This window comes from Cervus canadensis, chromosome 7 (genome assembly GCF_019320065.1).
Source record: "Cervus canadensis isolate Bull #8, Minnesota chromosome 7, ASM1932006v1, whole genome shotgun sequence".
Classification (NCBI taxonomy): Eukaryota; Metazoa; Chordata; class Mammalia; order Artiodactyla; family Cervidae; genus Cervus; species Cervus canadensis.
Window position 1 is genome coordinate 35,076,158 of NC_057392.1, and position 17,787 is coordinate 35,093,944.

General features: G+C 39.1%; 2 protein-coding genes across 3 annotated transcripts in view; both read right to left on the reverse strand.

Moving 5' to 3' along the window:
• The window catches only part of CFAP44 (cilia and flagella associated protein 44), a 145,739-nt gene extending 140,263 nt beyond the window's left edge, over positions 1 to 5,476 (reverse strand). Inside the window, exon 1 of the mRNA XM_043474858.1 lies at positions 2,265 to 5,476. Within this exon, the coding sequence (XP_043330793.1) occupies positions 2,265 to 2,385 (121 nt within the window). The 5' untranslated portion in view covers positions 2,386 to 5,476. The remainder of the gene's footprint in view (positions 1 to 2,264) is intronic.
• Positions 5,477 to 8,353: 2,877 nt separating this feature from the next.
• SPICE1 (spindle and centriole associated protein 1) overlaps positions 8,354 to 17,787 on the reverse strand; it is a 57,080-nt gene continuing 47,646 nt past the window's right edge. For both annotated transcript variants that reach the window (XM_043474860.1, XM_043474859.1), the window contains exons 14-18: positions 16,416 to 16,906; positions 13,024 to 13,207; positions 10,737 to 10,839; positions 9,877 to 9,964; positions 8,354 to 8,638 (exon numbers count right to left, since the gene is read on the reverse strand). In XM_043474860.1, the coding sequence (XP_043330795.1) occupies positions 8,585 to 8,638; positions 9,877 to 9,964; positions 10,737 to 10,839; positions 13,024 to 13,207; positions 16,416 to 16,906 (920 nt within the window). In that variant the 3' untranslated portion in view covers positions 8,354 to 8,584. The remainder of the gene's footprint in view (positions 8,639 to 9,876; positions 9,965 to 10,736; positions 10,840 to 13,023; positions 13,208 to 16,415; positions 16,907 to 17,787) is intronic.

The window sequence follows — 17,787 nt, forward strand, 5'->3', positions numbered from 1 at the left end:
AAAGTGCAATACCTACTTCACAAGGTTGTTCTCAGAGCTCAATGAGTTAATACACTAAAGTTTTCAAAGAACAGTGCCTGACACTCACTATATAAAATAGGGATGAATATATCACTTCCTGAATAAAGGAACAAATGAAAGAACACACCAAGAGACATCAGCTTCAATTTAAACATATCAAGAGAGTGAGCACATTCTGTTAATGAGTACTTTCTATTTCTTAGTAAGCTCATTTTATATTATACGAAATCCTCCTTTCTGCAGTTTGCATCTATTTGGCCCTTATTCTTCTGGGAACACATAGGACAAGTTTTTCTGTTTACTATAGCCATTCAAATAATTGTAGCTGGTTTGCTTTTCCTCCCCAGATCCTCTTTTCCCAGCTAAAGCATCTCAATTCTTTCAACTATTCCTCACTAACATGCTTTCAACTTTTTTCAGCATCTGGACAGATCAAGAAATTAATTCCCAGTGCATCATATACCTCTCCCAATTTTATATGTACTTTGAAGGACCTGGACACTTTCCAGAAGATATGAACCATCACTTTACTGGTTAGGGACATTGTGTTTTTTCAAGGTAGCCTAATATTACGTTGTATTGCCAGGGTGGGGTGAGCAGGCTCATTATATACTGACTCTTCATAATCCATTTGTGGCCAACTAGAATCACTAAACCTTATTTGTGTGTTCCTAACCATGTCCTATCTTATACAACTAAACTAGCTAGGTTTGGGAGTCTATTTGTAAAACTATCTTACATCTATTTTCATTAGACTCACACTCACTGTTCCAGCCTATGGCTAACCCTGTTAATCAACTCACTAGGTAGACTGTGAAGTTTTGGGTCAACCCTGAAGAAGTATAAAGAAAAAAGAAAATTACAGTACACAGTGATGCAGAGTATGTGTTGCTAGAAGGAGGTTGGCTGGAAGCCAGACAGAGCGCTCCCCAAGGTGACATTACTCAGATTCATTGCCTAGAGATTCCAGAGTCAGTCCCCACTCTCACAAGCTCAGTGTGCGAGAGCCGCTCACGTTGAGAGTCATAGGTTCCTGCATAAAAACAGACACTCAGTTTTTACTTTACAGTATGAAATACAACTGTGGAGAGAACAATAGCTCATGGTTTTGTTTTTGTTTTGTTTTTTAATGTTTACCATGTGTCAAGCACAGTCCTGAGGATTTTACACATACTGTTTACTGTTTCATGTATTTCTCAAAACTCCATGAGTTAGGTACATTTTACAGATGAGAAAGCAGAGCAGGTACTCTTTGAATCCTTTCCTCTCACCCAGCTCATGCAATTGACTTCCAAGTCCTGTTGCCCAGTGTCCAGTTATGCCTTTTGTATCCATTCTCTGCCTTCTAGTCCTACCATCACCATCCTAGTTCTTGTCCCCATCCTGTCTCACCTCTACCACTACCACAGCCTCATTCTCTCCCTTCTCTGGTCCATTTCTGCACTGCCTCTTATATTTCTAAAACTCAGCTTTTTGTGTGCCACTCTTCTTGTTTAAAACTTCGTGGTTCCTCATTGCCACAGAATAAGAACTCGGATTCCTTGGTGTGGCACAAAGGTCTTCACTGTAAAGTCTGCAATTCATCTCCTTCCCCCTTCCTGAACCCTCCTCAGCCCCTCCTCCTTCCCAAAAGATCTAGTCAGTAGCCAACTGGGACAACTCAATGGTTGCCTGGACATGCTGCCTACTTGTATGCTACTATACCCTACTGTGTCTTGCATGTGCTACATACTTGACCTGTATTATCCTATTTAATTGTAACAGGAAACCCATGAAGTAAGCACCACCACCCACCACCTTCCCTGCCTACATGAGGAAACTAAAGTGTAGAAGGTCAACCTGCCAAGTGTCACACCGCTTAGTGTGGGATGGGGTGTCTTGTTGACTGAGAACCCAGGCACTTTCCCACCAACCACCCCACCTCCCCTGCTTTTGGCTCAGCCCGGTCTAACTCAGACTCCAGTTGTCTGTCTTCCTCCCTAGCTAGATTACGAGCTCGTTGCAGGCAGGAACCGTGTCCACTTTGTATCTGCGGTGTGGAACCCCATTCCTAAGAATGCTGTCACTTCAAATGTTTAGCGAACTGATCCATAGACAGGATAAGGAAATGTTTCAATGAAGTCCGGAAAACACTAGCTCAGTTTAAGAGAAGTCCAAATAGAGCTCAAGAGAAGTCCAAATAGAGCTCACTGATCCCTGACTAACAGATTTGAGGGGGAAGTTGTGGGAACTGCCAGGCTTACCGAAGGTACTCCGCGGGCGCTCGGCTTTCGCAGTCACAGCATCAGTCCCAGTTCTCCGTTTACAGCGGTTACCATAGCAACGCCAATACACCTTCCAAACGGGAGGGGACTGCCGGCGCATGCGCTGCCAGAGGTGACTTTCTGGGTCAGCTCAATCTCATTCGCCCTCCGGCCCCGCCCATTTTGTGGCCCAGGATTCAGGATCAAAGCCAAACAGAAAGTCCAGCATCCAACCAGTTTATCATTACAGTTTAATATGTATGTCTAGCTCATGATTATTATCCAAGAATGCTTTATTGGTAACTTGAACACTTTGAAAGATATGCCCAATAATACAAAATGGCTCAAAGTTTCCCTGATCACAGACTATCATCAGCAAAGGTATATATCATGGAGATATTTTTGTTTTATTTATTTTATACTATGTTATTTCTGTTGGTCTTTAGGAGTAATATTTTATGTGTGGGCTCTTTGGTCGCAGGACTCTGAGTGCACAAAATATAGACTTGGATTGACAGATTTCTCAGTTTAGCAGTTTGTTCTCCCAACTGCTCCGTGGCACAACCAGAGATCATTATTATTTTTAAGCACTTAACTAATGTTACTGGTTACAAAACATTGTTTTTAAATGGCTACAATTTCACAATATGTGACAAAGAACTTCGCATCCAGAATTTTTAAAAAACCTCATAATTCAATAAGAAAAAAACCTAAAATTTTAAATGGCAAAGGACTTCGAATACGTCACATCAGATATATGAACAGTCAATAAACACATGGAAAGATGCATAAGAGTAGGCTCTAGAGAGTTGCACACCACAATGCACACATTTCATACTGGGATGGGTAAAAGTTTATAAAAACTGCCAGTACCAAATGTGGAAGGATGTGGAGCAAATGGAACTTTCATATACTGCTGTTGAAATGAAAGGTAACACAACCACTTTGGACACACCAATTGGTAGTTTCTTTAAGTTAAATATTTACCAAGCCATTCCATGTCTAAGGTATTTTCCCAAGAGAATAAAAAATTTGTTCATACAAAGCCTCATATGTGAATGTTCATAGCAGCCATATTCACAATAGCAAAAAAATTGGAAACCACCAAAATGGCTATTGACAGGTGAATGGAAAAATATATATACAAAGGAATACTACTCAGAAGTAAAAAGGAAGAAGCGGATACACACAACATGGATGAATCTCAATTAGGATAAGTGAAAGAAACCAGGTACAGAATGTTACAGTGTGTGTGATTTCATTTATATAAAATGCAAACAGATCTATGATGATCAAAAGCAGATCAGTGGTTGCCTAAAGCTGGAACAAAGGGAGAGATGCACTGCAGAGAGACAAGGCTCTTCTGGAGATGAAGGAAACGGTCTTAATGGTGCTGATAGTGCTGTGTGCATACACAACTGCCAAAGCCAATGAATTGTTGTCTTTAAACATATGTACGGATGTATTTTATTGTATATAAATTATTTCTCAAGTTAATAAGAAAAATAGCTATGTAATATTCTATTGGTTTCTTTCATGTTACACAACGATTTTCCAAAAACTGTGTATTATGCATTTATTGGTAATATTGGGCTTCCCAATGGTGCTAGTGGTAAAGAATCTGCCTGCTAAGGCAGGAGACCTAGGTTCGATCCCTGGGTCAAGAAGACCACCTGGAGAAGGAAATGACAACCGACTCTAGTATTCTTGCCTGGGAAATCCCACGGACAGAGAAGCCTGGCAGGCTACAGTTCATGGGGTCGCAAAGAGTCGGGCACAACTTAGCGACTAAATAACAAACTTATTTTTAAACAGCATGTTAGTTGTTTTCAAGTAATATGCTCAACATGTTTTATTTCCGCCTTAAAACATCTTTAAATTTAAAACACTGGATCCAAATATTGAGAAAAACATAAATGTACTATAGAATGTCTTTAAAAATCGAGAAATACAGAGGAACTAGCGCATTTATTTTAACATCCCCAAACTGGCAGTCATTATGGAATGCTTGTGAATCAGGTCCTGTTCTTAGCATATTTACATCCATTTATCTCACGTAATCCTCACAACCCTATAAGAAAGGTAATACCTCTATGGGAGAAATTAACTTGACCAAAGGACATAGCCAAAGTAACAAAGTTAGCACATGAACACAAGTTTTCTGATGCCAACACTTGCACCCTTAGCTACCATGTTATATTATTTCTTTTAAGTTAATAGAAGTCCAATAATTGTTTTAAAAAAGAGCTTCAAGTCCTGGCTTTACTTCTTATAAGCATTCTAACATTGGGTAGCTTATTCCAACCTCTAGAGCTCAATTTCCTCATCTATAAAGAAGAGTGGGATGGTATTTAAATATACTCAGTTTATAGGTTAACTGTGAGAGTTAAATGTGGTAAGGGGTTACTGCAGCTTAGCACAGTACCAGTCACAGGAATAGATCAATAAAGAACAGCTCTTATCATTATGGTGCTTCCATACCATACATACAGTAAGAGGGCAGCACAGCATAGGTTTTGAAGAAAGACTGCCTGGGTTCCCATTGAGTGCCACCACTGCCAAGTTATGTGACCTTGACAGAGGGCTTACCTCCTTGAGCCAGATTTCCTCATCTGCAAAATAAGGATAATATTAATAGTGGTGGTGTTGTTCAGTCACTTAGTCATGTCCAGTTCTTACAGTGTCATGAAATCATGTGGCTAAAACAGTGCCTGTGCTTAGCAAACAGTAAACTATTATTAAATTTTGCTAATCCAAATGGTTTTGCTATATAGTGTAGGAATGATTATATCATAACTGTGGATTTAGCTATCCACATATAGTTTTCCACCCAAGCTGTAATCTGGAGAACTGCAAATTTTATTAAAATATAGAAAGTGATCACTGACTTTCTGGAGCATATTGGAGAAGACATGTTAGCAAAAAACTGCATCTAAACCCAAGAAAGACAAGTAATCTGAGTTTGGACTGTTAAAAGTAAATACAAGTAGTACGTCACAGTCAAATACAGCAGAGTTCACTGGTCTGCAATGCTATAGATCCATGGTTCCTAAGTTTTACCATGAACCAAGCCACATGAAAGGCTTTTTTAAAAAGACATCAGAGTTTCTGATCAATAGGTCTGAGGTCAGTTCAGTTCAGTTCAGTCCTCAGTCCGACTCTTTGTGACCCCATGAATCGCAGCACACCAGGCCTCCCTGTCCATCACGAACTCCTGGAGTTTACGCAAACTCATGTCCATCAAGTCAGTGATGCCATTCAGCCATCTCATCCTCTGTTGTCCCCTTCTCCTCCTGCCCCCAACCACTCCCAGCATCAGGATCTTTTCCAATGAGTCAACTCTTCACATGAGGTGGCCAGAATATTGGAGTTTCAGCTTCAGCATCAGTCCTTCCAATGAACACCCAGGACTGATCTCTTTTAGGATGGACTGGTTGGATCTTCTTGTAGTCCAAGGGACTCTCAAGAGTCTTCTCCAACACCACAGTTCAAAAGCATCAATTCTTCGGCACTCAGCTTTCTTCACAGTCCAACTCTCACATCCATATATGACCACTGGAAAGACCATAGCCTTGACTAGATGGACCTTTGTTGGCAAAGTAATGTCTCTGCTTTTTAATATGCTGTCTAGGTTGGTCATAACTTTCCTTCCAAGGAGTAAGCATCTGTTAATTTCATGGCTGCAGTCACCATCTGCAGTGATTTTGGAGCCCAGAAAAATAAAGTCTGACACTGCTTCCACTGTTTCCCCATCTATTTGCCATGAAGTGATGGGACCAGATGCCATGATCTTAGTTTTCCGAATGTTGAGCTTTAAGCCAATTTTTTCACTCTCCTCTTTCACTTTGATCCAGAGGCTTTTTAGTTCCTCTTCACTTTCTGCCATAATGGTGGTGTCATCTGCATATCTGAGGTTATTGATATTTCTCCCGGCAATCTTGATTCCAGCTTGTGCTTCTTCCAGCCCAGTGTTTCTCGTGATGTACTCTGCATATAAGTTAAATAAGCAGGGTGACAATATACAGCCTTGATGTACTCCTTTTCCTATTTGGAACCAGTCTGTTGTTCCATGTCCAGTTCTAACTGTTGCTTCCTGACCTGCATACAGGTTTCTCAAGAGGCAGGTCAGGTAGTCTGGTGTAGGGACCCCAAATTTTCATTTCTAGTAAGTACACCAAGTGATACAGATGGTGCTGGCTGGGGTTCATGTTTCAAGACCCACTGATGCTGTTGGCTCTGAAAGTTGATAAACAGGAGCTAATAAAGGCAGTTTAACTGTTAATTAAAACCAAATATGCACTAATTTATGATTTGGGGATAATAAATATCTTTATAATGATGTTTCCCAAACTTGGCTATTCACTGGAATCATCTCAGGAGGATTTTAATATACTAGTGCTTGTGTCCTCCCACCCCCAGCCCCCCAGAGATTCTAACTTAATTGGTCTGGAGTGAGGACTGGGAATTGGGAACTTTAGAAGGTCCTCAGATGACTCTAATGGCATCTGAAGTTGAGAAGCATTACTTCAGAAGACCTAAGAAAGAAAGCCTCCTTACTCTGCATCTATTATTATTGGAGTTTTTTCAATCTACTTTTGTATTTTATCAGCAAAAACAAACATTAACAGGATGAAGACTTACATGCCAGTCCCATAGGTTGCCAGTGAGCTACCGCTAAAAGTTCTTCGCATTGTTTCTCAGCTCTGACTGCACATGAAATTACCCTAAGTAGCTTTTAAAAATGTCATGCAAAGGCATCTTAGAGTTTGAAAGGAATATAGATGAAAAAAATAGTCAACAAGTTGGAGAATATGAAAGAAAATATTGAGTTGGCCAAAAAGTTCAACCCAATGTATGTCAAAATAATGCATTCACAAACCAAGCAGATAACCTGACATTTCAATAATACAAGGAATAACACCAAAATGGTTTGATATGCCAGACAGGGAAAGTATTTATTGAATACCAAGTTTTAAAAAGTGCAATACAGATGGAAGAATCTGCAATAATGCAAATGCATACAGATGACCTCACATAAATACAATCAGTGATACTTGTGCTGTCTGAGAAAGTTCCCCCAAGTAGTTTCAATATGTTTTCCCTTCCCAGTCACACCTCACTTAGGCTGAGAATTTCTATCATAGAGCCAAGGAACAGAGATCATGCAAAAACCCAAGTTTAAAATAGCAACCAATATGTGAGACCAAACAGGTACCTTGAGAAAAATCTACCCTGAAGGTATAGTAAATTAAACGCTGGGAAAATGTGCTAGCAATGTTTTGTACTCAATTCTGTCCCAAACATTAAATAAGCCATAAATCAATGTTTCTGTACTGAGATATTCAAGCTCAATTGTTATTTATTTAATATACATTACCATAACTAATGTGACATTTTCACATTTGAAGACTATGTAAGAACTTTATAGTGAAGAGAAGACTCTTGCGAGTCCCTTGTACTGCAAGGAGATCAAACCACTCAATCCTAAAATGTTCATTGGAAGGACTGATGCTGAAGCTGAAGCTTCAGTACTTTGGCCACCTGATGTGAAGAACTGACTCTTTGGAAAAGACCCTGATGCTGGGAAAGATTGAAGGCAGGAGGAGAAGGTAATAACAGAAGATGAGATGGCATTACTGACTCGATGGACATGAGTTTGAGCAAGCTCCGCATGAGTTGGTGCTGGACAGGGAAGCCTGGTGTGGTCCAGTCCATGGGGTTGAGTCAGGCACAACTGAGTGAACTGAACTGAACTGAAGAACTTTATAATATATATAACCACCCTTACCTGCTTAAGCAAATATAAACAAATACTCCCATGCTTACTTTTTAAAACCATACATTTGCTTGATAGAAAAAGTGATACACACAGTGACTTCCCCAAAAAAGGGGTGTTAAATTTTTCTGAAAGCCAGAATTTAGTCACACAGAGGCATTTTATTGTAAGTTACATGAAAACCAACTTAGTTCTTCAGAAAAAAATAAACAACATTTAAGATATACTAGACCAAAAAATTCTGAATAAAGATGATAAAGATAAAAATATAATACTGAAAAAACCCTTAAATTTATTAGAATACACAATTTTGATTTTCCTCTAGTCAAATTTTATTCACAAGGCTACTTGTCGGAAATCTATTTGAAAAGGCGGAAATTAAAATAATTGCTTTATTTCTTGGTTCCATTAGTGCTAATTCACAAGATCTTTGTTAAAGTTTTATCTGAAAGAAAAACATAGAAACTTGAAAGCAGGAGCAGGGAAAGGGGAGTAGAAGTTCAAGAACATATTACTGAAAACAAACTCTACAACTTGACCTCACTTATGACATGTGGGTAGAAAGAGCAAACCAGCCTTCTTCACTTTGTTTCTCAATCTGTTGAACAAAGATGCAAAAAAGTAATCAGGAGCACAAGACCACTCAAGATTTACAATTATTCATACCAAGTACAAAGAACCAAAGTTATCCTATACCACTGAATGGTACTAAAAATTATCGATACTAGCAATTTTTATTCTGTAACAGAGACACTCCCAAATATTCCCTGGTCAACAGATCTCCTTATTGATTTGGAAGGCCTACTTTTTTAAAAAAAGGATCAATCCAGTATTTTATGCAAGTCATACATACAACTTTTTAAAATAACAAAAAGTTATTTGATCTTGGTAAATTAAATCTGTTACTAAATTCCAGAAATTAAGGGCAGATTATATAAAATAGTTTCCATTAAAGCTCTTTTTAGGATGTAAGAAACAGCAAAGAACAGACAAATCTTCCAGTGCTGGGCAACTGGGCTATCTGAGCCTATCAATTAATTTGGACTATAAATACTCAACACTTACTGAAGCACTCACTATCTGGTCTAATTACTGAAGCCAGTAATAAGAATAGCAAAGACCATTCTCCCCCATCAAACAGATGTTAGCTCACATTTGCAAACGTAATGTTTATGATTTTAAAGTTATCCTCACAATTTGCTATGCCCAAACAAAGGAAAGTTATTAATATATTTTGCTGTATTACCAGCACAGAAACATTCCTTTTGCAAAAAATCTGGATACATTGTAAGAAACTTAGTTTCTATATATTCCTGTAACAAATCAGAATACATAAAAATATGTAAGACATTTATTAACCGTTTGTGCTGGAACTCTCTAAATATGGCATGAAACCTCTCTGGGGCACACTCAGATATGCACATTGGGGCAAAGTGACAAGGACAGTGACTGGTCCCAGGGCTCCAGCTATCCCGAGGCCTACAAAGCCACAGCAAGGACTGAGGAAACCAGCACCTCATAAACCCACAACCCACCCAAGACACCCCTGTGTTTCTTGCCACACTGTTTAGATTGCTCTGCAGGAAACAATAATGTCCATCTTTGCTGAAATCTTATTGAATTGTATTCTATTCCTTAATTACCCTAGAAACAAAAGAAGTGCATGCTTGTTTTTTCTAATGAAGGTGAGTTAGTATTTCTTTTCTTCTGAACATTTTATATTATCTTTAAGATAAGAGCTATATTAATTAAGCACGACCGTTGCCAAATCAACCACCTTCCACTCTTGCCCTCCTAACCTCTACACACATTTCAGAATTACACTTTATCATATACCTTTGCTCTTGGATTAAGAGGCGTCAAGTGCCCACTTCCTGAGGTGGCATTTAAGGGAGAACAAGAATTACTAGCAGCCCCTGAAGATCTAGTTAAGAGAAAAAAAAAAAAAGTGAGAGAGTAATCTATCATTATTAACCTTTAAAAATGATATAAGACACAATTCTCAATACTGCCAAGAGCTTGAAATGGAATGGCTGACTTAAATCCAAATGAGGTAAATTATTTGTAACATATTTTCACCGACCTAAGCCTTGTTTTAATTAGTAGATTTTCTTTTTTGAAGTATTTTTAGGTTTATAGAAAGACTGCATGGAATGTACAAAGACCATTACAGTACCATACAGATAAACTTTTAACATTAAAAGAGGAAGGACAGATGTGGAGGGGTGGGGGAGAAGGCTGAAGTCATGGAAGAGTAATGAGACTTGGAGCAGTGTAGCGGTAGCATGTTGAGTGGACAAAGAGAGCCAGGTACATCCCCATTTACCAACCACATGTCCCATCTAGGCAAACCACCCAATTAGCTGTATGAGCTTTGGTTTCACTTACTGTAGAGAACAAAATACTACTGCTCAATTTATCCACACTGTCACATATTACCTCCAAATTTTGTAACCCATAAAGTGCTCCACATATGTGCCATTATCCCATTTTGTTTTCAATAACCAAACCAATGCTTTTCTACGTAATGAAGGATTTTTCCTCACTCCTCTTTTCCCTGCCCTCCAAATTCTCCTCCCCAATCACCTGATTTTCTCTACATAAGTAAATCTATCTGAATCTAAGTCAGACACTATGCACTTCCTTTTTTCACAACAAGCATAAAACATAAACCATGCTTTTGATTTTAACCCTACCTTCTCGAATTTAGCCCACTAGTAGGAGAGACAGTACTGCATTTTGAGCTTTCTGGGGCTTCTGCTCCTGGAATAGACACCTCAATTGTCCTCTTTCCTCCCTCTGTAATATAAAAATAAACATGTTACATCACCTTTCATTACAATGAAAATTAAAATTTAACTTGATTTCTGTCTTACTGCAAATTTTACATTATAAATTTGAGGGTTCTGTCTATATTTTTATTATAATGGCCCACAAATACACTTCAAGGATTTTTTAAAAACAAACTGTGAGACAAAAAATTGTAGTCACTAGTGTCAATTCAGGAGCATGCCAGTTCTTAGAGAGACAAAAATCTTCAGACAAGTGGTATCATGTCAGATCCTCAAGCGAAAAACAGAAATTAAGAACTATCCCTAAAGAACAGGAGATCCTGGTTAGAGTGGCTTATCTAAAGCTTTCTAAAAAAAAAACAAAAGGAAAAAGAAAAGTTCTGGAGTTATGCTGTAAAACTAAATCTAAATCTATTACATTACTGCCATTACTGAAGACATTAAATTTGGAGGGGAAAGTTGGCTGAAGAGTTCATATGGCCAATGGCAACTATAATTATGTACATTTTCAATATTTCAGAAGTAGATAATCAGTCAACAAATATTTACTAAGTATCTACTCATGAAAGGCTCAGTCAATGCTCCTGTGAATCACTGCTTAAAACTAGTGCTTTTTTAAGGGGTAATGACACTCTTTCAATTTTATAACATATTCCTTGGTTTCCCTAGAAAACAAGAGGTTCTGCATGGCAAATGATTTATTTTTATCTTTATCATTATAGTCCACAGAGGTTCCTGTGAAACCAAGAATTTCACTTAAGAATACCTTAGACAAATAAGCACTGGAATGCAAAGAACAAGGTTGCAAATCTACCAATTTGCTTTAGAACTTCAGACAAATCACTCAACCTCTTTGTGTCTCGATTTACTTATTTATCAAAGAGTTGTATCAGCTTTGCTCTGAGTGGTGTCAAAAACTAAACAAGCCAACAAAAATGAAAGTATTACCCTCAAAGAACTACTGAAATACATGTCTCATTTTATCACAACATTATTCTTAAGAGTGATCTGCTTTATTTTTCTTCACTGTACTTGGCATTAACTGACAGTGTCTCATATATTTATTTGTTTATTTGTATTGTCTGCTCCCCAACTGGAACCCTGGTGTGGTCAAGCGGGGCAGGAACTTGTCCTGTTCGATGCAGTATCCCCAGTGCCCAGAACATGGTGGCACATGGTTGGTATTCATATACTTTGAGTGATTTCACTTATTTATTCTAGTCAGAAGTTGCCGCTAGACTTTCTGACTATGAAGAACAGTAGACAAAACTGCAGTGTCAAAGGAGCCTAGAATAAACAAAGAGGGAGGGCCTTAGGGAAACGCACTATCCACCACTTTCTAGTACTTTAACCAGATCACTCTGTTTTCTGGGTCTGTTAAGTGTCAAAAAGAAAATAACTCTGAGAATAAAAGTCTTACTGGTAGATCCTTTAAAGGCAACCTACTTCAACCAGCCACAAGATGCAGGAATCTCTAAAACACCATTGCTTGAACACCTCAGGGAGCACAACACTTACTGATACAGAGCTCTGTCTTTTCCTGACAATTAGAACCTTCTCTGTATACCAGGCCCAATTAGTCTCTCTGGAATCTTTATGCAGCTCTACCCCTTAAGGGTCGTAATAATTGAATTTTTGGCTAAAGAGCAACTTGAGGTCTACTTTGTTTCATCAGTACCTTTTAGAATGTGATCACTATGACAACTAATTTTTCAGTTATATTTCTATTGCTTAGAATTCCCTCTAGCATCCCACATTCCCTAAATGTAACAATGAATAGAAAGTTTAACTTACAAATGAAAATGTTTTAAAGGCTTTAACAGAATAATAACTTGTAATTTGTTGTTCATGAAATTCTAAATGATCATTTTGATGCTCATGTTTATAATTAGCTGCAGCATATGCCATAATTGAATCATGTCCTGTAATCGATCCCATTTATATGTAGCGCAACTTAGGAACTCAGACACCAAAGATGAACTGCAGGCACCATGGATAGCTTTCCAGAAGCTAGAGTGGAGACTGGCCTTCTGGTCCCATTTCTGTCACTGAGGTCTGTTTCTTTCTATATACAATTGAAGACACTGAAATATACCGGCTTGAGATTTCTTTTAGCTAAATATATACTCATAGTCAAGAAATTGAAAGTTTCCATGCATCTAAGTTTTTAAATTATGAATTTGTGACTAACCAGACCATGCTCTGAGAGGTGACTGCACAGGTGGTACTGGCGGAGAGGAAGGATTCAAGCCAATGAGCTTCTGCTGCTCTATTAACTGCAAGAGTTTTCCACGAGCCTCCATACTCTGTCGATTCAATTCTGCAATCCGTTCCTCCATGCTACTTGGTGTCAGAGGTTGCACCACTGGAAAATTCTTTAAAAACAAAAAAAGACACAGATTCCATGTTAAAAATAATCCAAACAATTCTCACTTTTTGTAAAAATAAACTTTTCCTCTAAGGGCCAGCAAATTAGTATTCATAGTCCTTGCTACATGCAAACTTGAATACTGGGCAAACAGTAACAGAATTTACAGATCTCTTAATTTACAAATAAAGGCTAAAGTGGAGGGATATTTGTCCTTATAATATCAATACCACATAAGCCTTCTAGTCCCTCTGTCCATGTAGAGTGACTGTGGGACAAAGCAAAGCTTTCCTGCATCTCTTAGTGTTTGTTGAGCTGCACAAAGACCACATAAGCAAAGACACTACTCTTAGTGATTGGCTTCTAAGTAATCCCTATTTAAAGACAGGTCTGGGGTTTGAATCACAATATACACAAGAGGTTCTGCTGTAGTTGAAACAGATGATTCTATAATTATAATCTTCATGCACCATGAGCTATTTGGCAAAGACTTCTAGGAATCGAATCACTCCTTCTGACCACATGTCAGCCCTTCCAGGCTGCTTTTGGCCTATGATACCTGATTTCAGAAGGCTGGTGACTGTAAAAAAAACATGGGAAGTAAGAGTAAGAAGGAGCCACTCAAGGAATATCATGAAAGTTTGATATGAAAATTCCTGAAAGAAATGTATATGTCACTCTTAAGTATTTCATTTAGTTAAATATGGCCCTTTGAAGGAAAATCAATTCCTAATAGAAGTCACTAATTTGCAGTTTACACTCATTAGTTAAAAAAGAGACAGCAAAATAGTACGAATTAAAAAAATAACAAAAAGAGTAGTGAGCACAATAAAACTAGATTGTCCTCTCTTGCCTGATTGTTACCCCAGTGGGAACAGGGGGCAAGCTCAATTTTTAATTCTGTGGTCTTTTTAAAACCAAGAGTTGCCTACTTCAAATAATCTTCAAAACTCTGCAAACACAGAAATGTTTCCATTGACTAGAACTGAGACAGTGTGTATTGATGACTGCGGCCCACTCCTGATCTCCTTCTTGGCTTCTTCTGCCAGTCCCTTCTGACGGCTGTTTCTGTGACTCGATACTCACATTCCCCCTGAGCCAGTGCTGACAGAGATGGCCCTCACCCCCACTCTCTTTCAACCTTCTTCATAGGGATCCTCAATCCACTGCTGCTAAAGCCCTTATGGAAGCCATCACTATGGATCCCCTAATCCACAAAGCTGGCCAGCTCCTTCCCATGGCCTCGTCCCCAACAGAACTCTCAGAGGTGCCACCCTGGCTTCGTGGCAAGGTAAAAGGAAGTCTCTCCCATCACTGGGATCAGCATGAAGGCATGTTTCACAATTGGAACTTAGAGTCCCTTTTCGCCCCATAAACAAGGCAATGAAGGTTTACACTGCCAGGTCAGCCCACAGTGTACTTAACTAACAAAATTTCAGCACAACAGTATGTAGACATTTTTTAATTTTTTTGCCTTTTTTTAAAAAACTTAACTTCTTTTTATTGAAGGATAATTGCTTTACAGACTTGTGCTGTTTTCTGTCAAGCCTCAACATGAATCAGCCATAGGTATACATGTATCCCCTCCCTTTTGAACCTCCCTCCCATCTCCTGCCCCATCCCACCCCTCTAGGTTGATACAGAGCCCCTGTTTGAGTTTCCTGAGTCATACAACAAATTCCCATTGGCTATCTATTTTACATATGGTAATGTAAGTTTCCATGTTACTCTTTCCATACATCTCACCCTCTCCTCCCCTCTCCCCATGTCCATAAGTCTATTCTCTATGTCTGTTTCTCCACTGTTGCCCTGTAAATAAATTCTTCAGTACCATTTTTCTAGATTCTGTATATATGTGTTAGAATATGATATTCATCTTTCTCTTTCTGACTCACTTCACTCTGTACAATAGGTTCTAGGTTCATCAACCTCATTGGAACTGACTCAAATATGCTCAGTGTGTAGGCTTTTGCTCCTCAAAATGTAATCCTCAGACCAATATCATTTGAAATTTATTAGGAACGCACAGGTTCTACCTCAGACCCACTCAATCAGAGACTGCATGTTAGCAAGATCCCCAGATAATTCATATACATTAAAGTCTGACTTCAATAATTCTTTAAAACATCATTTCCATAGGAGAATGCATTGTGTCCTAAAAAATTAACTACTCATGAGTTGAGGGCCAACTACATGCAACTCTCTTTTATGAGCCCCTTTGAGAGTAAAAATGATTTCAATTAAAATGCAGTTGTCAGTCTTGATTCTGCACTCAACCAAGACTCTACTCGCTTTCTTTTCTTCGCCGACGCCGCTCATCCAAAGGGAACCCCTGGACTCTGCTGGGGCTGGACCCCGGCATGTGTGTGAGAGAGAGATACTTTAGGGGAAATAAGTAGTGAGACACAGGCCCTTAAATGTTCGCTCAGGTCCATTCCACTCTATTTCACAGCCCTGGAAGCTGACTTTCCCTGATGCGCTGTTTGCCCCAGGAACCAGAGGTGGCCATCAAGGTGTGCTGCCGCCTTGTGGACACTTTCTGTAACTACAACTTGTCCAAAGGCGTTTCCTGGCACCTCCAGTTCGCAAGGGGACGGGATGTGCCCCAATGACTGCTCACCTCAGGAAAGGTCCTGGGGTAAATATTAGAGAAATAAACTACAAACACCCAACTTGCAAGATGCCAATCGAAACGTAAATTTTCCACACATGCTTAAAAGAAAAAAAAATACCCTACCCCCCACAAGATGCTCAGCATCCCTAATTATTGCAGGAGGAATGCTAATTCAAACGACAACAAGAAATCAAATCCCACCAGTCAGAATGGCCATTCTCACAAGTCTACGAACGGCATATGTGGGAGAGAGCGGGGAGGAATGGAGAACAAAAAAAAATAAAATAAAATAAATAAAATGCAGTTGTGTGGCAAACGTTCAAAACATATTTGTTCTACATTCTATATTAAAAATTTCATTCCTAGCTTAATTTTAGCTTTTCTACCAATTTTACTTTTGTCCTATTTTCCTCATTCATTTCCCCATTTAAATTTTATGTTGTCTTCTTCTAAGATAACCTCTACTTATTTTGTGATGAGGACATGAGAAAGCATAAGTCCTCTAGTACCAGCCTCAAAGATATCCAGGGTCATTTCTAGATGCTCCAGTAATAAACTTAAATTCCCATACATCTGGAGTCAATCCTTAACTGGTACTCACAGCCATCGTGTCACTGGCGTGACTTGTCTCCTGTCTGTTAAACTCCCGAAGTCCGTCCCCTTGTTCTCCCCCTGGACCAATAATATTACTCAGATGTGCCCTGATAGCTGAATTCTGCAGGGTCAACTCCGCAATTCGTGCCATGATGTCCTTTCTCTGTATTAACGTCTCATTTGTTCTAAGCTGTTGCCCGTCTCCCAGCACCAGGGGTTCTTCTGAGAGTGTGGGGTTTCTTGACTGCTGCATGCTTGACCGCGAGCTGCAGAGAGGCTGTGAGGGGCTAACAAAAGGAGCCTGGGTTTTGCTCTGCAAGTCTTCTCCCATGTGAGAGGCCCTCCACCTCTGAGTGAAGAGGTGACTCTCGTCACTTGAGTTCTGAATGTCTGCGCCAACAGGTAAGGTCTTCTTTTCCCAATTTTGTTCCTTTTCAATTATTTCCACGGTCGGAGGAATTCGTGGAGCAGGACGAGTTTGAACAGTCCTCCTCAATACTGTAGATACAGTTAGAACATAATAAACATGTACTGTTGGACCACAGTTGGCACTATAATCATCTCATGACCCCCCCCCGACACTTGGTAGTTAGCATTTGAGAAGCATTTCAAAGGAAGGATTTGGTTTCTGAATGCCTCAATTATTTTAACAGGGAATATACCAGCAATACTACTCCTAATAATCAAGCACAGAGTCTTTTATACTCCTTAGAGCTTTATCAGCAACCTTGTGAAAAACCATCTACCTAGTTCACATTTTTAACACATATATTAACTCATATCTGGGAATCCTGGGGGGAGTATAGACATGTAACGTAAACTAAAGATGGATGGGGAAGTATCTCTGAAGAAGTAAACTTTTTATTTACTTTTTTGCTTTGTATTTTGGGAGGTTTTTTTGGCCACTCTATGTGTGGATCTTAGTACCCCAATCAGGGCTCGAACCTGCAGCCCCTGCATTGGGATTACAGAGTCGTAACCACTGGTCCACCAGGGAAGTCCCAAGAAGTGACACTTGAATGATTACATATGTGGCAGAGAGTGGAGCAAAGACCATTACAATCAGAGATAACAACATATGTGAAGGCCCCAAAATAGGAAAGAGCAAAGAAAGGAGGCCAGTCTGTCTGTAGCATACCAACAAGGGAGCATCGGGGAATACAATTTACAAGACTAGAGAAGCATGCAGGGGCCATTTCTCACAGAGCTTTTTAAGCCATGTTAGAAATTTTATAATTTAATCCAAGAGCAATGAAATCTGGAGAAGGTTTGTCCACAACTCAGTTTACATAATTTAAATTTACTAAATGCTGTAGAAATTAGAAGGTCCAGGAAGAGAAGTAGGGAGACCAGCAAGCAACTGTAGTAGTCAAGAAGAA